The 22,732-nt window shown below is 36.0% G+C and overlaps 3 protein-coding genes across 4 annotated transcripts; 1 reads left to right on the forward strand and 2 right to left on the reverse strand.

Moving 5' to 3' along the window:
- The first annotated feature begins 689 nt into the window (after positions 1–689).
- Positions 690–4,388, forward strand: LOC122032350. The gene is made up of 2 exons (XM_042591632.1): positions 690–963; positions 2,889–4,388. Exon 2 carries the CDS (start codon positions 2,913–2,915, stop codon positions 4,218–4,220), a length of 1,308 nt encoding a protein of 435 aa, XP_042447566.1. The 5' UTR covers positions 690–963; positions 2,889–2,912; the 3' UTR covers positions 4,221–4,388.
- A 1,122-nt stretch (positions 4,389–5,510) lies between these two features.
- LOC122032282 (pentatricopeptide repeat-containing protein At2g18940, chloroplastic-like) lies at positions 5,511–8,253 on the reverse strand. The gene has a single exon (XM_042591562.1). The coding sequence runs from the start codon at positions 8,173–8,175 to the stop codon at positions 5,692–5,694; it is 2,484 nt and encodes an 827-aa protein (XP_042447496.1). The 5' UTR covers positions 8,176–8,253; the 3' UTR covers positions 5,511–5,691.
- An 833-nt stretch (positions 8,254–9,086) lies between these two features.
- Positions 9,087–16,175, reverse strand: LOC122030993 (protein KAKU4-like). Of its 2 annotated transcripts, none has more exons than XM_042590039.1 (10): positions 15,849–16,175; positions 15,474–15,526; positions 15,211–15,326; positions 14,170–14,524; positions 13,707–13,880; positions 11,707–11,791; positions 11,341–11,597; positions 11,127–11,196; positions 10,985–11,057; positions 9,087–9,566 (listed from the first exon to the last, which is right to left on the reverse strand). In XM_042590039.1, the coding sequence occupies exons 1-10, from the start codon at positions 16,060–16,062 to the stop codon at positions 9,341–9,343; spliced, it is 1,623 nt and encodes a 540-aa protein (XP_042445973.1). In that variant the 5' UTR covers positions 16,063–16,175; the 3' UTR covers positions 9,087–9,340. The 2 variants fall into 2 exon arrangements, with proteins under 2 accessions (XP_042445973.1, XP_042445974.1); XM_042590040.1 differs by having other exon boundaries at positions 9,410–9,561; positions 15,849–16,169.
- Between the last annotated feature and the right edge of the window lie 6,557 nt (positions 16,176–22,732).

Here is a 22,732-nt window from a genome sequence, read left to right on the forward strand (position 1 = left end):
TTTAAATCATAAATCCAAAATACATATACTATATCTCATGAATACTTAAAAATTTTTAGTTTTAACTTTTTTAGCTTGAATACTATAATGTAACCATCAAATCCTAAATGCAAAATTTAATTAGCTTAACCACATAGCTAGAAAAATTTTTAAAAAAATTAAAAAATGTTATTAAGCATCTTAAATATATGCCCCATGAGCACCTAAATTTTTTTTTAGCTTGAACACTATAACCTAACCCCCTAAACCTAAAGTTAAAATCTAATTGGTTTAAACTAGAGCTAAAAAATGTTTTAAAAAAAATTATTGAATGAATTGAGTCGCTTGTATCAAATCTAAATGTCTCAATCACTATTGTGTGTGTATATATATGCGTAACTTTTTTTTTTTAGTTTAATTATGTCAATAAGATTTTTTCTTTAATGTTTAGTTATTGGATTATAAATTAAGCACAGTTTTTTTTCAAATAAAAACAATTTGTTTTGAAATAAATATATAGATAAATGATATATTGGGCGACCAATTTTGGCGTACAGAATGGGCAAATGATATATTGGGTGACCAATTTGGGCGTACAGAATGGGTGACCATCACAGCTTGAGGCGCCCGAACATGTAAGGAGCGTAGTTGTAATTGTAAAAACTTGCTGGATTGTTTCGCAAGTGCGCTTAAAAGGCGCTTCCCGTTCAACCCTATTTCTCTTTTCCAAACCCACCGTTTCTGCCTGAACCCACCGTTTCTCTTCCTCCTCACGCCGCCGTCGACGTCGCTGCCTTCGCCTCTGTCGCCGCCTCGTTCCTCGATCCTCCTCCTGTCCTAGCCGTCGCTCTATAGTGATCGGAGCAGCGGAGGGCTTCGTGCCTCCATCTCGGCAGCCACTGTCGCCTCTCGCCATTTCTGCCAACGTTGTCATCACGCTGCCAACGCTCCACAGCAGCAAGAACGATTAGATCTTCGATTCAGGTGGAGCTTTCTTGCTTGATGTCTGTTGATTTACCTCTGTGCATGCTTAAATAGAAAATGATTTAGATTACTCAATTAGTTTGCTTGATCCCTTTTATTCGAGTATAATGCCTACTTCAGTATAGCAGTTCCAGTATTCAATTTTATTATCTGCTCGCATATGAATCTGATTCCTTATTTTACGACTCTTCGGGATACTACAACAACAAAAGGGGCTGAGTTATGTTGATTGCATCCATTTCTTTTAGATTTAATTAATTCTTTTTCCCTTCTTGTTCTAAACAATAGATAATATGATATCTTGTCAAGTTGATAAAACTATTTGATCAACGGTCTCCTTTTGATTATGGTAAAACAGTAATAATATATCCTATCAAAATTTATTAATTAAACTTACAAGGGATAACTTGAATTATATTAAGAGATAAAGAGTGAACCAATATCATGAATAAATCTCGTTAATGTTCTGAATAGAGATGAGTTATTTGTGAATACTGTCCATCAGTAATATCTATAAAACTTATAAATCATATCTATTGATAGAATTCTTATTAAATTTATAAATAAATTAGAAGCTCTTAAATGAGGAATTTATAATATCAAACTCACTAATCAATTAAACAACTAACAAGCTCAAATTAAGAGTCTGACAATATTTAAATGAATCAAGTTTAAACCAAACTCAAGCTAAAAAATAAACTAAGGTTGAACAACTATTTTAATGGATTTAAAAAAGAATCAAACTTGATTATTTTATCAATTAATTATTTGCATCAGTTCTGTTCTTAGGCTGAGTGATGCTGCTGGATGTGATCAGTGTCAAGTATCTTTAAGCATGAACACTGATTCAGAGTGTGCATTTGGGAAGACTAATGTTTTTCAGTGCAAGAGATATCAGCATCATAGAAACCATTGACAATATGTCTAGCAACTTATAGACAATGACATAACTTCATTCGAATGAGTATCATTCATCAGATTCAAACTTTATTGAATTTACTAGAAACTTTGCCAATATGTCCAACTTCTTATAGACCACACGAACAAGAATTCATGAAACATTGGCTTGAAATACAATATACACTTATACTCTGTTTGGGAGGAGGCGAGGGAAGGGGAGAATTGATCTTTGTTTGGGATAGAGTGAGTTAAGGAGGGGAAGGGGAGAGAATAGTAAGCCTTCCCCTTGCATGTTCGGGAATTGGCGGAATTTCTTACACCTTGAATCGAGGTGGAAGGAAGGGGATCTCACAGCAAATTTCTTCCAATCGGTCGGCGGTGGTAGGTCTGACGACGAGCGCACGGGTGAGGAGAGCGCAGTGAAGAGTGAATGAATTTTCAAAGTTTATGTTTTTAATTAAAAACTATATTTTAATTGATTTAATCAACTCCTAACTTAAATGAGATATTTTAAATGTTTTTTCAAATTTGAATTATCCCATTAAAAAATATATATAAATTTATTTTAAAATTTAAAAATTATAGATAAATTATATTTATTTATTATATATATTGTCACCCTATTAATATCACTAATATTAATTTTATTAATTTAATTTATTTTTAAAGATACAGATAATTTTGTAGCTTTATATATTTAATCTTTATTCCCCTCCATTTCTTCCCAAATAAGATAGCACATATTACGTTAATAAATTTTTCTCCCTCCCAAACAAGGGGAACATAAATACTTCCCTTTCATTCTTTTTTTCTTTTCCTTCCATTAATAAACCTTCACTCATCCCATCCAAAATTTTGAGAATTAATGCACATGCATACATGTTAAGAATTTAAGCGGATGGATGCATTATGTGGTTTCAAAAACCTAGTAAATGATAATCAAATTAATTAATCTTGCTAATGTCATTCTAGAACTATCTATGATGCATTTATAAGATTGTTGCGTTCTGTGTGTGTATGAACAGGGCCTTGGACTACAAGAATACAAGATGTCTGCAGGTTTCGACCTAGAAGATATTGAACAACGATTAAGAAACTTTCGTCTTGCAAAGGGAAAGGGGGCTGCCACTTCTCAAGTGCCACAAGCAACTCAAGCAGCGGTAACCCAGCCACTCTCCTATGAGGGTATTGAAACAACAGATCACAGTTATCAAAAGGCAGGGCGAAGTATAGACCCCATTGAGGAGCGCATCAACAAGTATTTGCAAGAGCCGATTGTCTTGCCAGAGATACCTGAAGAGTTTGCTAAATTTGACTCAATAACTGCAGATCTTAGACCTGTCAAGTATGACTTCCCTGATAATGCACTAGCTGGACAGGCCGGCATCACATTGGAAAGGCATACAGTCGAGGAGGTTGCAATATTAGGACGCAAAGTCATCCCCATGATATCATCTGGATTTAGCAAACGTGGTGTTGCAGCTCTCTTTCCGTTAGCATACAACCTAAAAGCCCCGAGAGTGAACTCTACAGGCGAGTATGTATTCCCTGATGTTGAGAGGATCATAACCAGTATAGCAGACGAAAGGTACGACGAGTACCCTGAGGAGATGATATCCAGACAAGGCCCTTTTGAGCCAATAACTGCCACAGTTGACGTAGAGGAGGAGTCAGCCGTGTACTCATATTTGGCTTGCTCCATGTTGAGATTGTTCACCAAGCCTGTAGCAAACTATATCAAAGCATGGAATCGTATAACCGCCGGGTATGCCAAATTTTACAGAAAACAAGCTGGCATGCGGTTGCCGACACCTACAGAGGAATCTATGAGAGGGTTATCAAACTGGTTTGCCGTGGACCCGAGAGCCAAGGTCACACTTTATAGAATCCTGTGGTTGGGCAACTCGACAGAAGAGTACATGGGGTTCAAGAAGTTCCTCTACGACATGCACCTGACTTATACAGGGATGCATATTGTTGATATACTGCTACAGCTCTGCGAACAACTAAACTGTAGCCCCGGAGGTGTGCTAGCCTTAATCAATTGCAGAGAAACGGAAAGGCAAGTTCAATGTCTTACTCACCTCCTCAAGATTTTGGCAGACACTGGAGAATGCCACAAGAAGAGAATGTGGCGTTATGGAAGAATCTTTGATGAGACGTTCATGGCTGATCTGCAAACGAAAGCATGCCCGAAGCTGGTGTACATCATGGCATCTGCGTTGCAGATGGTGGCACCAGAAAGACACAGTGGCATTTTGAAGATTGCACAGCTAGCTGATGTCAGTGAGGAGAACAAGAAGAAGTGCAAGGTTGCTGCAAAACAAATGCTCCAGTCCATCAAAGAGCCTCTATGATGTCTTCCGAAATAAAAATCTTCAAGCAATTGACGTAAAGATGGTAGGAATCTTCAAGCATAATGAGAATAAATTTTACTACGTATAGTGGAGAGCAGAGCTACTACTATGTGATGGAGAATAGTTTAAGTAATAATATATGGATTATCATCTTGTCTTCCGCTTAAATCGAGCGTGTTAGATTAGCTACAATGTGTTGATTTTGTCAGGAAAAAAATAAGAGAGATCATAATGAGAATAAGTTATTACTGTATAGTGGAGAGTAGTTGGATAATTATAAAATCGTAATTGTCACAACACGCTAATTTAGGTTGAAAAAATATAGGAGATAGATTATAATGAAAATAAGTTGTTACCGTGTAGTGGAGAGTAGAGCTACTAATGTGCAGTGGAGAATAGTTAAGTAATAATATATGAATTATTATCTTGTCTTTCGTTTAAATCGGGCGTGTTATAGCAACTACAATGTGTTGATTTTGGTGGGAAAAAAAAAAGAGAGATCATAATGAGAATAAGTTACTATTGTATAGTGGAGAATAGTTGGGTAGTTACAAAATCATTAATTGTCACAATGCTTCAATTCAGGTTGAAAAAATATAGGAAAGAGATCATAATGAAAAAAAACTGCTATTATATAATGGAGAGACATCATAATGAAAAAAAACTGCTATTATATAATGGAGAGTAGAGCTACTTCTGTCTTGTAGAGACTAGTTAAGTAATAATATATGGATGGATATAACAAATTAAAATAGGACATCATCCCAATGATTAAAAAAAATAATTTTGACTTTTGCCCTTTGTGAATTAATGCACATGATGTATAGATTGTCTGGTTTTAAGAACATGGTAAAGAGCCCTGAGTAATGGTGGAATAGTTAGACTCTTTTTAAATCTTAGTTGTGATACATTATAGGAGATTTTCTCTTTAGTGAGAAACGAACTTAAGAATATTGTCCATCTGAATGAACCTTCATGAATACTTTTTGATTTACTTGAGTGACTGATGAAAAACTTCCGTTTGACCGAACTGATCATCTAAAAATTAATCGGTGCAAAGAGTTGGATACTTGTACCATTATTAAAAAAAACAAATAAATAATAATCAAATTAACTGTCCTAGAACTATCATAAATTTATCAGATTATAGTGACTATGCCACAAATATGAGATATAATCCATCATATTTTGATTTCTCTATTTTTCACTGTTCTTACTTCAATATCTATCAATTTTCGCTTTGGCAGAGGATGCCTAATACAAAGCCAAATAAACAATTGGAAGTCATGATCAAAAACACATTTCAAGATCAATCACCAAAGAAATCAAATTAGCCAGCTTGAGAGACAGGACAAATATGAAACTACAACAAAATTATTCAGCACAAAGTATAGGAATGATTTCTTTGCTCCTGTTCATGCAAATCTGTATAAAAAAATACTATGAACTCCATTTATGCAAATCTGTTCGATCAATGATGGGATTTTCTCTCTTCTACCCTGATGGCTAGCTTATTCACCAACTGCTCAGGAAAAGATGAATCTATATTCCTAATGTCAGCTACAAACTGGTTGGCTTCCTCGAATCTCTTGGTTTTGCAGTAGCCATCCACAATTGTCCGGAAGGACAGTTCGTTAGGACTACAAAAGTGTTCGGTCATATAGCTGATAACATCAGCAGCATCTTTGAACATCTCCATGCTCACATATCCAGCAATCAAGGTGTTGAAAGTGACCATGCCAGGTGAAACTCCTTTAGCTATCATGTCTGTCAAAATCCTCAAGGCTTCACTCATGAGGCCTTGTTTGCAAAATCCATTAATCACAGTATTGTAAGACACCGCATCAGGCTTCAACCCAGAGCTTTCGAGTTGTTTCAGCATGTCTTCTGCTGCCTGACATTCGCCATCTTTCACATACATGTCCATCATACTGTTATAAGTGATGAGATCAGGTCGGAGTCCACTTGGATGAATCAGATTGAAAACTTCCCGAGCACGATCATACATTCCATTCTTTGCATAAATTGAGAGCATCGAATTAAGGATCACCAAATCAGGTTTGTAGCCATTCCTCTTAAGCTCCTCAAATGCCTTTTCCATGCCTTCTAATACCCTACACTTAAAGTTGATTATAACGAGAGTCCTAAGGATTGCCCAGCTAGGAAAAATTTTGCCATCGTATACTTCTTGTTCGATTGCTTCAATAGCTTCAAGGTGTCTTCCTTTTGCATAAGTTTGAAGCAACAAACAGTATGAAAGATCATTAGGCTTGAAGCCCTTCCTCTTCATATCTGATATGACAGATTCTGCAGCTACACAATCACCCTTCCTAGCTATTGCATTCAATAGTGCATTATATGTCGTAGTGCAAGGAGTAAAGCCTGCATTGACCATCTCGTCATACATCCGCAAAGCATTTGTACCCGAACCACAACGACCATATGCGGCGATTATCGTGTTGAAGGTATCCCTGTCTGCTTCAACTCCTGATTTCTGCATGTCAGTGTACACTTGGCTTACATAATCCTCCATTCCCCTTTTACCACACATGGCTAACATTGTGTTCCATGTGACCCTATTCGGGACGCAACCACTGGACTTCATGTCGGACAGTAACTCCAACATTTCCTCCATCCTTGATTTCCTTCCGAGCATTCCTAATATCGTATTGTAAGTACAAATGTTCGGAACACAACCGAATTTCTTCATCCGATGAAACAACATCAAAGCTTCATCCTCTTTTCCAGCTTTGCCATACCCATTAATCACAGTGGTGTATGTAATAGAATTTGGCGTAATTCCTTTAGTAGCCATGACATCCAAGACCGCTGCCCCTTCTTCATAAAAGCCAGCTCGACAATAGGTCGCTACAAGCTCGTTGTAGGTAACACCATCAGCCGGGCAGTCATTGTCCTCCATTTCCTTCAAGACCCTCAGTGCTGCTGGATAGTTTCCGGCCTTGCCATACGCCTGGAGTAGCGAATTGTATGTGACAGTGCCAGGAACATAGCCCTGCAACTTCAATTGTTCAAAGAACTCCGAAGCCTCTGTTAATAACCCTTCCCTTCCACAGGCAGAGATCACTGTACTATAGGTGAACTCATCATAGCTCACTCTTCTGCTTTTCATCTCATCCAAAATCTCCAGAATTTTGCTCCAGGACCGTCCCTTGCGACCATACACATCGAGAATCACATTGTATGTGACCAAGGTGGGCAAAATCCCCTTGGATTTTATCTGGTTAAACAATGCAATTGCTTTGTCATACTTCCCGGCACGAGAGTAGCTATGAAGCAAAGTAGTGTAAGCACGGATATCAAGCCGGAATTCCTCCAGAGGAATACAGTCGAACAGCTTTGCTGCGACTGAATGTTGCGAACTCTTCCCCAATACCCTGATCATCACCTCGATGGCTGGGGCGTCTAATCTGGATTCTTCAGCATGAGAACTGGACGCAGCCCATTCGAACAGCGTGAGAGCTTTCTCCCAATTGCCCAATACCTGGAGCGCCTTCAGGAGGCCAATCCAATCCGTGCCAAAAATCTCATCTTTTCTGGATTCAAGCAGCGAGATGACGTCGACGAGCGGACACTGGATGATGGATCTAAGCAACGACTGGCCTGCGGCGGAGAGGAAGCCGAGGCGAGGGTCCCGCAGAACCCGAGCGCCATCTTTGACGCCAGCAAGCCGTGCGTGCGGCGCCGGAGAGGATTTCTCGCGAGGGGACGAGGTCGAAGCAAGGCGCAAAGAGGGAAAGCTGGGATTTTTACTGGTTGGTGGAGGCCGAAAGGTGGTTCTGGCCTCCTTGGCGAGGTGTTGGAGGATGGAGTCCAAAGGAAGGGAGGAAGGAGGCGGGGGCGGCGGGGGAACGGGAAGGTTGAATTTCGGTTGAATTACGATCTTGGGGCTCTGGTTGGGAAGAGCAGGTCGGATTGGGAATGGAGCTCCCTCCATTGGCGTGAAGATCAAGAGACGGTCACAGAGTGAACTTCAGGAGATAGAAGGATGATGCTCGAGAGAAGTAGGCTTATCTGAAAAGACTGAACTAGGCAAATATCATATAAATTATTGGGCAAAAATAGAAAAAACAAAGAGACATCCCTTTTAAATTATCCTTATTTTGATATTATTAACTATTATATAATTATAATTATTATAATTGAGTAATTGCTATGTAAGTATAACTGTTATGATTTTATAATTACTACACCATAAACCCTACGAATCTAATCAATATTAATAACATCAATATATATTGTAATAATATTGTAACTCTTATAAATACTAATAAGATAGGAAAAGTAGTAATTACATAATTATTAAAATATATTTATTTCTAGTAATCTTGATACTACGGTTAACTTTGATCAATATTATATTATAAAATATATAATCATCACATTAACGGTCCTTTACAATGATCCCACGTTATATAGAGAGGTTCAATAAAAGCATATGTGATAAATACATAACAAGGTGTCTTCTAGTGATAAAATCCCTGAATTCAACTCCTATCTAATTTAGACATAATACCATGTGCTTATCATTTGTGCTAAATCTAGGGGCATCAATATTATATTATAACAACTACAAGTCATAACTAGTATTTTACTTTTGATCAACATCAATCAATATTGGGTTGAGAAATTATATTTTCATAGCTGTTATAATTATATAATTGTAGTAATTATATTCTCATAACTGTTATAATTATATAATGGTAACCGTTATAAAATTTTAATTGTTACAATTATGTAACAGTTATAATTATGTAATAACTATCATCTCATAGTTACTATAACTATTAAAAAAATAAAAGTAATTTTAGAAATAAAAATATACTAATGTGAAATGGAACCTGATAATAAATGAAAGAGGGCATACTTTTGATTCCAATAAAAGGGGCATCCTTTTCACTTTTGCCCTAAATTATTTCCATAAATATGAATGTTTTGCAAAACAAAGAATTACTAATTGCAAAAAAAAAAAAGTAATTCATTTACTAATTAGATAATGTAAACAAATCTCCTGCAGCAACTTATGATGCTGATGATGAACAAATCTTCTGCAGCAACTTGTGATGATGATGTGTGCACAAAACGGGAGCTGTACAGAGGGATCAATTTTCCAATGTTCTTCCTCTTTTTAATCTCGCAGCTACTTTTAACTTCAACCTTCGATGAGATTGTCTATCTGGGGAGTCAATTGGCGGATGAAAAGGGTTGGTGGCAGCGGCAGCTGCAGCAGTATCAGATGAAGTCTGGGGTTCCTCTTTAATGGCAGTTTTTGAACTGGGACGTTTCTTCAATCTTGCGAATGGAAATCTAGGCAATGCCAGCACTGGACTGGACCAAGTTGAAGCTTTGTTAGTTTAATGACGGGAGTGATGAGTTGAAGACAATAAGTGTAATACATTCATGAATGTGATAAACCAGGCTTTCGACCGGAAGCAAGAACCACTTTACAGAATCTTCGTGTGTAAAAATAAAAAAGGCACCCCTTTTTATTGAAATTGTCCCATGTCAATACATTTTTATTGCTGAAACTACCCTTATTTTATGTGTTCATGACTGCTACATATGGACACTTCAACTCTTATCATAGTTGCTATATATGGACAAATAAGCTATGTTGGGGCAACTATAGTTCATAGCTATTCCAACATAAATATTTAAATTTTGATCAACACTAATAAACTGTGTTGTATCACTTCATCTTTGATCAATACTAGTCAATATTATGTTATAGCAACATTTCAACTTTGATCAATACTAATAATACTGTGTTGTAGCAACTATAACATAGGTCAACATCATATTCTAGCAACTACGAATCATAGCTGTTACAATATAGATAGTTTATTTATGGTCAATACTAACTCATTAATATTAATTAATATTATCTTGTAATAGCTATGGGATCATAGCTGCGATAACTAATGTAATTATAGCAACTACAAAATTATAGCTACTACAATTTCGTAGCTGCTCTAATTGTGTAGCAACTATGATCTTATAGTTGCTACAATAACACTAAACATAAGGGTAGTTTCAGAAAGCAAAATATGCAGAGGTGGGATGAACAATCCTTTTGATAATAAATAAAAAAGGAGCACCCTTTTAATAATTCCAATAAAAATGACACCCTTTTGAGTTTACAGAGATCAATTACATTTTGATTGGCAGGAATAACAGAATCGACAGTAGTGCCCAATCTTCTTTTATGGAGATCAATAAGATTCTTATGGGAAAGAATAACAGAATCGATATGATAGTAGTGAACAAGAACTTGATTAGAAAGAGAAGATGCACGTTAATTAAAAAGATTACCAATTCTATGTTTTTCAATATTCATTTTATATCTATAAAAACTCAGATTAATAGAACATCGAAACTATTTAGCCATATCTAACATCTCGGCGGAAGTAAAGCAAAAAATTGACAAAAACTGACTATGGCCATGAACAACTCCAACATTTTCAAAGATTCATAATAACTTTTCTTTATTTCTTTATTTATTTTCGATAATCCAAGTGTTTGGGTTTTCGTCCGATTAATCTTGGAGGTCCCATTTGGGATTGGAACTCTGATTCTTTTATTGCTCCTCTTAGCGTTGTATGACTATTAACAGGGTGGAAGATATAACTTTCAAGTTGCTTTTTTATATTTAAAGAAAATGTGGGATTTTACTCCATCTTTGTGGATATAATCCAGTAATAATTTATAAATTTTTCATCAAAACTTAAGCACTCAAAATTACTGACCCTTTTTCAGATTTGATGACTTCAACTGCAGTAGCTGGTCGTTCAGAATAAAGAACATATTGCTTACTATTTCCTGCATAAAAAGAGAATGTATGCATTAAGTGATTATCGATCTGGGAAAGCTGGAAACATATTGCATTACCATCTTTCTCAACTTCTGAGCTATCCATGATGCTGAGATGCTGTGTAGCCATCAAAGTTTCTCGAATGCCCTTCAAATATGTAATACAATTACTTTCTTCACTTGCATGAAACCAGATCTACACTTGTCTAGAGTTGAACCACAAAAAATTTACACATCGAAAGGATCATGATAAGGTAATCAAAATCTCCTTGAGTAACACGGGTTGGCGAACCTGTTTGTCATCTGGCATGTCGTTGATAGGATCAAGAAAAAATGAGCCACCTCCAACTCTGGGATCAGTAGGCTCTAGAGATGGTTTTGAGGTGTGAGTTAATATTGTCTCACTAGCCATGTCCATATCTGAGGTATTGTTAACTGGAAGTGGCTTTACATGCTCATTTGTCCTTTCATTAGATTGCCTAACGGCAGCAGTTGCATTTTCATCTGTAGTGTGCAACGCCAATGCCTCAGGCAAAGTTGAGCATGGACCTAATCCAGCAGTAGTAATCAGTGAACCGTTTGAAATGTGATGGATGCCTATAACAGTTTGAGCTATTTCATCTGATTCTTATGAGACCACAAATTTTTGTAAGAAAACCTGATAATAAGTTGTATGTAGATTTTGCTCGTACTCTTCGGTGATCAACATTTTTGCCTGTTGTAGATGTATGGTAGCTCCTTTTCTGAGCAGAAAATAGAGACAAAAGCCACACATCAAATGAAATTTGAGCTAAAATTGGTGTTAGATGGCAAAAGCACTAAACAATTTTCTTAAAAAAGACTGAATACTATGACAAATAAAATAGGATACTCTAATGATTTTAGTTCTTTTCATCTCCATTCATGTATATCCGGGCATCCATCTTAACATTCTCATCTTCTACTTGTGTGCTCGAGTCATAGCCCAATTTCAACTCCAAACCATCATTTTATAAAACTTCCCCTTAAATTTTAATTTCATACACTCTCTAGTTTGAAAATCAAACTAATATTTAAATAAGTTGGTAACTTAAATGAATATAAAGTAGAATCAATTTTTCTTATAGTAATAATGAATGTCAATGCCTTTATAGGACTTCTTAAGGTATTTTCTAAGTTTAATGAGTGCATAGATGTGTTAATACATCAATATGTCTTATAATAATCATTACTTAATTCAATCCTTCCCATATCAATATGTAGCATATCAATGTGTTTCTCTTATTCACATGATAAATCAATTAGACGTAGGCAAAGGAACCAAATCAATATGTTGCTAAGTTTTATACCCCAAAAGTTATTATAAATGGACACAATTGCAAATATCTTAGTAGAATAATTATAAGCAATTTTATCAATTTTCAATCGTATCTTATCCCTTTATTCTTATACTTTTGTTGGTCCTTTTAAGTACTTAAGGCAGTGTAACAATCATAGACTTAGTCATAGCCAAGGGGCATGTGCCAAACACTATGAGTTCTCAAAGAGTTTTGTAGAAAGCTCAAGGATAGTTGAGGAGATTTTTTGAAGAATCAAATATTAGATTGATAAGGGGCTCTCTAAAAGATTTAAGTGAAGGATCATAGGAACTTTTTAGAAGGTTTAAGTCAAGAACTTTTTCGGAGGCTTAAGTAGGAGATTGTTCAAGAAGATTAGGTAAACAGTTGTTAGGGGTTCCTTTAGGTAGTTTGGGTAAAGGGTGACTAGGTGACCCCTAAGAAGACTTGAGAAAAGGTTATCAAGGTGTTTTTTAACATGAGATTCTTCGATGATCATACCATCAAGGGGCTTACCTAAGGAGTCATTGGAGGATCCTTTTAAGGTTAAGTTATCAAAGAATTTAGGAGAGTCCTTTAAAGTCAAATAATAATCATTAGAGAGATTGTTTAGAATTTTTGTTCATTGAGGAACCCTCTAAGGTAAGTCACCAAGGGAATCTTCTATGATTAGGTCATCAATGGAGTCCTTTAAGATAAGTCATTAGAAGAGTTCTTAAAATCAAATTATTAGAGAGATCTTGTACACATTCTACACGGGATTTTCCTGAGTTTGATTCTTTTATTTTAATTAAATATTCTTTGATAGTGTATGAACTAGAGGCTTTCAATGTTCTCTTTAATTTTGGTTCACTGAAGGAATCTTGTTTTGGGTTAGCAAAAGCATTATGCATTTGTCTTCTAAAATTCGGCAGAACATATTTTTGCATAAATTTTCTTTTTCTTTAATGCCAACGTGTGATGAATTTTGCGCTTATCATATAATGTAATGGTGCCAAAATTCAGTAATGACTCCAATGTTATTATTAACAATTCGTGCTCGCTCAATAGAAGTTATGCTGATTAAAATAGGCTTAAATGTCAACTAACCACTAACCAGTATAGAAAGCTAACTTTGCATATTTAGGAAAGATGAAAATTGGTGTAGCAAAAAGATGAGTATTTCCATTGAACAAGTTCGTAAACAATTTCCTTTGCTAAATACATGAGTCACTTGGACAAACAAGTCGCAATGCGAATTGAACATGCAATTTCTAAAGTGTTTTTAAAAACAAAACTAATTAACAGAAAAAGATGTGTACATTTTCTTTTGTAATATGGAAAAATAACTTGCTCAAGGTACCTTTGATGATGGTGAAGGATGATAAGATATTGAATTAGTTCTATCATTGCACAAACTCATTCCTCTTGATGGTGCGGCTTTGTACATACTTGTATCTATATTTTCAAGCTGACAAGCTGGCAAGGATCTCATATATGATTTGGCAACATCCACCGGGCATAAAGCTTCAAGATCCTAAAGGTGAAAGGAATTTTATCAGACTGGCATTATGAACATGATCATTAAGTATTAAAAACAGACACTGTTAAACAACATAAGTATATTTTCTACACTCTCATCATAGCAATAGTACCTAATTCCATGGAATTAACCATTATGGAAAACAAACTATCAAATAAATACAAGCTCAATTAACAAATAATAAAAATGTTAACAATCCAACAAAGACTTGACCCAACAACCATCAATTACGATGCATAAGCATATTGTAAAAAATTAGAACGGTGAGAAATTGAGAGCATACAGATTGAAACATATCTGTGTGCAGAGTAGAAGGCCCATGATCAAAAGCAGTTTTTGAACTCGATGAAGACCTTTTTGACTCAAGCCATCTGTTAACTTTCCTTATGGCTGAATCTGGGAATATGTCATCTGCCTGGCAAGTGCAAGATGTAGGAGAAAGGGATTTCAGAACAGAATATGTACTCTTTGGCAGATCTCCAGCAGGATGCGATAGCTGATAAGATTGTGGGTAAGCAATATCCTTGCTAACAACCATGTCAGACATGTCTTTTGGTAAACGATGCGGATCAACTTCTGCAGAATGATCATCCACAACTCGTGATTCGATTGTCTTTATTAATTTGTTGCACTCATCCCTGCTGGGCAATACAACACAAAAGAAAAGGAAAAGGAAATGCACATAAGTCTGAAGCATAACACCACAGGTATGATAGTCAAGTTGACAATTGACGGTTCTAAGTTTCAATACACAAAAAAAAAAAACATAGGCATTGAATTGTTAGTTGAAATTTTCATGTAGTATCGTCATTAGGAAGATAAACTTCTGAATGATTTTAGCAAGTAAAAAACAACAAATAGCAGACTAAATGAATATGAGAAGAAGCTTCAAAAAAATTTATGAGAAGATGACTTTTCTAGATTGCGAGCTGTAGAAAAAGAAAGTATCTCTTTCGTTTTACCATGAAATGAGTTTGCTCTTTTGTCTTTTACTAATACACATTTCTGTTTTTCATATGAATAACCATCACAACAAGGTTAGCAAATTTTTACCTCTAAATTCAATTGAAGAATAGAATGAGAACAAGTAGGAATTATTTTGTTTTTCTTTTGCTTGATGCACTAACATAGAGAAATCAAATACAGATTGGCAATATAAAACCATGTTGGAATCTAGAAGAGGCCATCTATATAGAGGAAAATTAGTCGAAAATTGCTTGTTCTTGGATGAACCTACAGGAGGCTACAAAAAAAAAAGATGAATATTTAGGTGGAAAAGGAAATTCATAATAACAGAATAAATAGAACCATCCACTATAATTACCTAGTAAACGTTTCCTGCAGTAGCAGTTGCTCTATAGCAGCTTTGCTCCCAACTTCTTTGAGAATAACAATGGAACCCTCCATCGAGTCATTGACTAAATATGATGTTTTTAGTTTCTGAAAATATGCACAAATGACTTCTTAACATCTACCAGCAATTTTAACCAGATTCATATCAACAGTCAGATTATTCAGCATTACAAGATTCTCCTACTTCTATTTTAAAAATGAAAAAAAAAAAAAAAAAAAAGATGAGGAATCTACTTCATTTAGTTGTTCACTTTGTTGTAGATCCGGGGAAACATTTTCATCTTCATCTGCAATATCAATTTAAGAATTCATATGCTCAATAACAGAAGTCCTGATAAAAGGATCGTGCAATTAGTTTCAAATTAATTACATGTATCATAAAATGCAGAACTAAGAGACAATATAAAATGCAAAAAGGGAAAGAGTGCCTCAAATTGGATCCCGTTGATCATCTAAGATTCAAATTTGCAACCAAAAAGGACTCAAATGATGAATAATCTACGAATTCCCCATGCAAGATAACAACTTTGCCACATTAAAGTGCTTAGTACCATTTTTTTAATTTCAAAAATGAAAACGAGAAAAAAAAAAAAAGAGAGGGTAGTTTACTCGAATTCCCATCGGTCTCCTCTTCCAAGGAGCAGCAATAAGAGGAGGATGAGGCGGAATCGGAGCCGAAGACAGAAGAGACGAGTTTCCCCGCTCCATAGACGATATTAGCGAGCCATCCACCGCCAGCATTTCCAGGCGGTGCGGCGTGCGGAGACGGGGGAGGAGGCGGCGTTTCCTCCGGCCGGCGACGATTGCCGAAGAGGGAGGACATAGAAGGAGAGGCGGAAGAATCCAGAAGAGGAAGAAGCGCGCAAATGCCGCGTGAGCACCGCCCGTTCCCTCCCCTTCCCCCGCGGTGGAAGCCCGATGCTCCTCAGAAACGAGCGTAGCAGTGGGGTCGTTACCAAATCGTTTTATTTTTCAACTTTTTATGAAATGGATGTTTTATTTTTTTGTTTTTTGTTTTTAAAAAAACATTAGGGCAAAAATGTGAATGAATGTTCAGATATGTATATTTACTCTCTCGTCTTGCGGTATTATTTTTATTATTATCTCTCTTTAAAATTTAAAATCAAACGGACGTATTATAGCAAATAAAATATTTTTGGCACAACCGTATAGTTTTACTTGAATTTCTTTTATTTTCATAATACGTGACTTTGTTGATATTTGATTATTCATAAGCACAATTTATTCTATCATCATAAATGGTCACACAGAAGATTAAAAGAGCATTTGGTTCTTTCCTAGGAATAGGAATCAAAATGAAAATCATTGTATTATGGAATATATGGGAATGAGTATGAGCATGAATATCACTCGTAAAAGCAATGTTTGGTTAGTTGCATATTTTCTATCGGAATAAATCAAAATTTCCTTTTTTACCCTTAAAGGAAAACAAGAGAAAAAAATTAGATGTGAGAGAAAGATGAATGTGAGAGAAAAATATGATGAGAGAGAAAGTATGATGAGAGAGAAAGTGTGATGAGAAAGAATGAAGAGAGAGAAAGTGTGATGAGAGAAAATGAGAAAAGAGAATGTGATAAGAGAGAGCATGATGAGAGAAGATGAGAAAGAAAATATGATGTGAGAAAAAGTATGATGGGAGAGGATGAAGAGAGAGAAAATATAATGAGAAAAAATGAGGAGAGATAGTGTGATGAGAGAGATTGAGGAGAGATAAAGTATGGTGAGAGAGAAAGTATGATAAGAGAGAAAGTGTGATGAGAAAAAAAAGAACAGTGAGTGTGATGGGGGAGATTGAGGAGAGAGAAAGTATGATGAAGGAGAAAGTCTGATGAGAGAGAAAGTGTGTTGAGGAAAAAAGGAGGGAGTGTGACAAGAGAGATTGAGGAGAGAGAAAGTGCGATGAAAGCGAAAGTATGATGAGAAAAAAAGAAAAAAAAAAGAGTGTGATGGGAGAGATTGAGGAAAGAGAAAGTATGATGAGAAAAAAAGGACGAGAGTGCGATGGAAGAGATTGAGGAGAGAGAAAGTATAATGAGAGAGAAAGTGTAATTAGAAAAAAAAAGAGGAAAGAGAGCGTGATAGGAGAGATTAAGGAGAGAGAAAGTGTGTGATCAAATGATGAAAGAGAAAATATGATGAGAGAAAACAAGGAGAGAGAAGTGATATGAAAAATAAATAAATAAATATATTTTGATATTTGATATTAAGGGAGAAAATTTTAACTTTAGGTCAAAGGTATTTTTGGAATAAGAGAATATGAAAATAGGATAATGGCTCATTAAAGGGGAGGTACATGGGAATGAGTTATTACCCAATTTCAAGGATTCATTCCCTTATTTGTATTCCTATTCCTATAATCCAAACATTAACAATGACAATCAATGATTCTCATTCCCATTCTCCACTCCTATTCCCCTTAAACCAAACGTCCCCTCAAAATTGACTATTAATTATGAATCGATCATGAGTAGTACTTAATACTACATCATTATCCTCAATTAATTAAAAAATCATAGTTAATCCCATAACTAAATTTGAACTCTTCAGCAGTTATGGTTATTAGTGCATCTATTTTATACCTACTTGGTTCAGAACATGATTTATATATCAGTCTCCACTAGGCTAACTACATCATACCTAGCTCAAGTAGTAGTTCATTGTCTTGCGGATTCAAATTACTCAAACACGTGTTCAAAAAGGTCATCCTCTTGATGCGTAATGCTTTGGCCAAAGATTTACCCGTAATAATCTTGAGAAGAGGTCATAAGGTGTACACCTCCTTATAAAAGGAGTGGTGAATGCTTTGTAGGCTACTCAAATACCTTTGGGCATATTAACTTATATCCAATCATCCTAGACTTACACCTCCTAGGAGATGATTGCTAAGATGTCAAAATATAAATCTCTATGACCAAGATGACTTGAATACCTCAAGTCTAAAGAAACTTGTACTCGAGCTGCAATAGATCTTCATTAACATGTAGAGAATCACATAAGGTATCATAGCAAGTCACATCTAATGAAATAATTGTTGGTGCAGTTAGTACCAATGATCGAACTTAGGTTTTTGATGAATGAAAAATGAATTAAAGTTAGATGTTATGTGTAGGACTTAAAGACTTGATAAAAACTGATCAAACTTATTACCAAGTGTGTATAACTGAAAGATTTGATAAGGACCAGATATCAGACTGAAGTCCAGTCAGGTTAAAAGGATCAGATGATTGGCAAGAAGTCTACTTGAGTCAGAAGGGTCTAGATAGTTGGCAGGAAATCCAATTAAGTCAGGGAGGACCAGACGATTGGCTGAAGTCCAGATGAGATATCTGGCAGGAAGACTTGGTGGGTCAAGAAATCAAGATCAACTAAGTTCACAAATGGTAATTAAAGGTAAGTAACTGGAGAAGAGATCTAGTAAGGACACGTTCACGGTTGAGAGAATAGTAGACATCGACCCAACCTAGGGTTTTAGTGAAATTCGAAGTTTGGACTGGAAAGTTCGGAGACTGTCAAATACTCTATTACTCTTCTTTCCATATTATTGCTTATTGTGCTAACCTTGTGCAAGAAAACAAGATGCTGGAAAATGAGGCTCTAGTCGCCTGGACTATTTTTGAGCACTTGGAGTTGGTCTAGGCACCCGAAATGTCACTACACCAATTATGACTTTCCGCAGCATGCAAATATACTATTTGTAGCGTGCATTGCATGCTGCACAATTGCAAACTCTTAAAAGTCATAAAACATCGACAGTGTGCGTTGCACACTGTAGTTAAGAGCATTCACAATGCGCGCCGCACACTACGGTTAAGAGCATTCCCAGTGTGCACCGCGCGCTGCGGTTACGAGCATTCACAATGCATGCCACGTGCTGCAGTTAAGAGTAATCAATAGCATTAGTAGTGCGCGTAGTACACTGTGGTTATAAGCATTCGCAGTGCGCACTGTACACTACAGTTAAGAGTAATCGACAACATTCACAGTGATCATCGAACACTGCAATTAAGAGCATTCGCAGCACGCGGTATGCACTGCGGTTAAGAGCATTTGCAGCATGCACCGCACGCTATGATTAAGAGCATTCACAACGTGTGCCGCGCACTGTAGTTACAATCATTCAAATACCACATACAAATACTATACAAATTACAATACCACATACAATTATAATACCACATGCAAATTTTAATATCACATACATATACCACATATACACAATTATAAAATCAAAACTCAAACAATTATAATAACATATTCAACTACAAACATCACACTTAAGTAAAACAATCCAAAATAATAACAAAAAATTCACTTAGTAATATAACTTATTTCCTACAAAAGAGTACATGACTTTAAAATAAATAGAGTTTATATCAGTTATACAAAATTATAAACTTAGATAACCAAGCGATTGTACTTCCTATTGCATCCTCGAAAAAAAGTATTTCATCATTTGGTCTAATTAGGTCCATCTTCTCAATAAAAACTTTATCAACTGAAATTTTTCAACTTGATCTACCAAGAAGAACATGATATACTTTTGCTTTTGGATCTGTGGATTAAATTCGACCTTCTGCCACAACTCCATCAACATACCAATGAAGTAGCTTACATTTAACATTATCTTTAATATCTCTATGACTCACATCCTTCATTTTTGACTGTATAACAATACAAAAGTATTAATTCTACCATGTCTACTTTTATAACAACTATGTAATTTTAAAAATAAATATTTCAAAATAATTACCTGAGCTACAGTTAGAGGTTGGTTAACATTATCAACATTACTACTTTTTTTCCATGACTACTGCCGCCAACATCATTACCAATACTGCTACCAATGTCACCACTAGAACCTAATTTTACTAACAAATTGTGTCAATTAATATTACCGTAAGATAATTTTACTAACAAGAATACAAAAACTTGAAGTAATTAAGACAAATGATGACAAACTTTTCCATATTATATCTTATGTTGTTAATTACTAACCTATTCTTCCTCATTTTGTTGTCTCATATTTTGAAAAAACAAGAACCTCATTTCTTGCATTTCTTGTTGAAGGTTATTCATTGTACTTTCAAGTCGTTTAATAATTCCATTTTGTTACACAGAAGCTCCAACTTTCGATGGTGTAATTCTAAAGCTCATTCCGCACACTTTACCTCGAGTTTCCTTGTCAAATACAAGACTAATTACATCATTAGGAATGTTAGTTGTGTTGTGAGATTTAGGTGGACAGTTTTTTATTTCTTTCTGCAAATAAAAAAGACAACTTTTAAAAATGATAAAATAAGAAATTTAGATTGTCTATTTTTTCTTACGAATTCTACAATAATAAAGAGATAATTTTATTACCATTTTCTCTCCAACAGCTTGACTACTAGGTTTTCCATTTTTTTTATTATGACCTTCAATCTAAACTTTTGATTGTGTAATTAGTATATATGCGAGACTTGCTTTTTTATTAAGTATAAGACATATAAAAATTGTTAGAACAAATAATGTTACTAATTAAGTGTATATGTAAAAAATTTTCATAAAGTTTGATAAATAAAATTTTTTACCATCATGCAAGCCAAACGGACATAACCTCTACAACTCATTGTGTGAATGTGGTTTAGATTTTCTCTCATTATTATGAATTTTACATTTTTTTTTCCTGAGAATCAAAATATGTCTAATATATTTATAATTAATTAATTATCTATTTGATCAACAAATTATAATTACTAATAAAGGGAAATGAAAATAAATAGTAGGAATTAAGATATAAAAGATAAAACATGAAATGAAAAGAACAGTAATAAAAATACTAATAACCGCTCTAAAAAAAGAGTTAATCAAATACTAGATGCAAAGATGCAAAGATAGAGAATCAAGAATACAAAGATACAACAAAGCTTACTATTTGCTAACACAGAATACAAAAAATATTAAGAATCAAGAATGCAAAGATACAAAAATACTAGTTTTTAGTTCCAGCCAGCTTACTATCTTTAATTAGATGCAAAGATAAAGAATCAAGAATATAAGGAGAAAAAAAAACAGAGATTGTAGACTTGGAAAAACACGCTACAAGGATAAACGATTTGTTATTTTATTAGTTGCACATATTCAAATGTGAGCTATCTCAGATAATAATAGCATCATCCTTCCACAACATAGTACAAATGAGGAGGAATGTCATGAGTACATGAAATTCAATGGTGATTATCCTTCCCAAGACTGTTAATTTTTAACGTAGTGAAATTTTATAAATTTGAAACTTTTATATAAGCAATGCATTGTAGAAACCTATTTTGATGTTTTATTTAGGGGCTGCTTGGTTCAATAAGGGGAATAAGAATAAGAATAAGAATGGGAATGATAATAGGTATTAATCCGGTAACAAGGCCGGGGGGCTCTGATGAGGGCAAGGTCAACAACGCGTGGAGGTCAACAGTCAAAGGGGGTTAGATGAGCGGGCGGGACATGCAGATCACTAGGCAAGGACCTTCATTCGAGAAAACAACCATCTGACCGTGAGCCCAAATTTCCAATAAGGGAAAAAGATCATATGGTCGAGCGGAAAGTCCGCTCGGCCGCATTGCAAATTAAGAGTAAAGGCCGAGCGGTTTCCCGCTCGGCCAGGGTGTCCGGCTACAAGAGCCAAGCGGGCGGCGATTCTGAACCATCCCGGACGGATGACCACCGACGCCATACCAAAGGCGAATAGTCTGGCCGAACGGCTTGATGGCCGATCCGGGAAGAAGTCACAGAGTATGGGATAGCGGGTACGTCATCTTAGTAACCCCTGTTGCTGACAACAGGCATGTTCGAAGACTAGGCCATACTCAGTATCGTACGACAAAAAGGTTCTGTTGTCCCATCAAGGAGACGCTCAGACTGTAGCAGTATGGCATCAGACATGCTCTTCTGACAAACCCATGTTGCGGTATGGTGTATGACACGTGCACACCTCGGTTTGTGTGCACCAAGCTCCCATAGCTCTATATAAGAGCCCTTGGACTTCACCGGAGGTATGAATTCTCTAATTTTGGAAGCCACCCTCTTGTTTTTCGTCTGCCTGACTTGAGCGTCGGAGGGTCGTCGTTGGGAACCCCTTCCCGGCCCGACTTCTGTGCAGGTTCGCCGGAGCACCTTGCGATCAACCGGAGATCTACGTCAGCAGCTTGGAGAGCGCCACGTGCCCAGCGCCCGTTGATTCAGCTTTCGGACAGGATCAATTTGGCGACGTCTGTGGGAACGCCCCTGCATCCGATCGGAAGCAATGGACGAAGCTGGACGACCGCATACAGTGACGCTCTCCACGGAGGAACTCGATGCTCTGATCGAGTCGAGGGCCGCTAAGCTTGTGGAACAAAAACAGAAGGCACAAGCCGAGCGGCTTGAGCAGCAAACGACATCAGTATCAAGGGGCCGAGCGGAAGCACCTCAGGCCACAGTTCCTTTCCATCGGGCCCTAT

The sequence above is a fragment of the Zingiber officinale genome, chromosome 11A, assembly GCF_018446385.1.
Source record: "Zingiber officinale cultivar Zhangliang chromosome 11A, Zo_v1.1, whole genome shotgun sequence".
Lineage (NCBI taxonomy): Eukaryota > Viridiplantae > Streptophyta > Magnoliopsida > Zingiberales > Zingiberaceae > Zingiber > Zingiber officinale.

Coding starts and splice junctions, on each gene's coding strand:
- LOC122032350 (XM_042591632.1), top strand. CDS start 2,913: ATGTCTGCAGGTTTCGACCTAGAAGATATTGAACAACGATTAAGAAAC.
- LOC122032282 (XM_042591562.1), bottom strand. CDS start 8,175: ATGGAGGGAGCTCCATTCCCAATCCGACCTGCTCTTCCCAACCAGAGC.
- LOC122030993 (XM_042590039.1), bottom strand. CDS start 16,062: ATGTCCTCCCTCTTCGGCAATCGTCGCCGGCCGGAGGAAACGCCGCCT. Junction 11,197..11,340: donor ACATGCCAGATGACAAACAG/GTTCGCCAACCC, acceptor ACATATTTGAAG/GGCATTCGAGAAACTTTGAT. Junction 11,058..11,126: donor CTCAGAAGTTGAGAAAGATG/GTAATGCAATAT, acceptor CTTTTTATGCAG/GAAATAGTAAGCAATATGTT.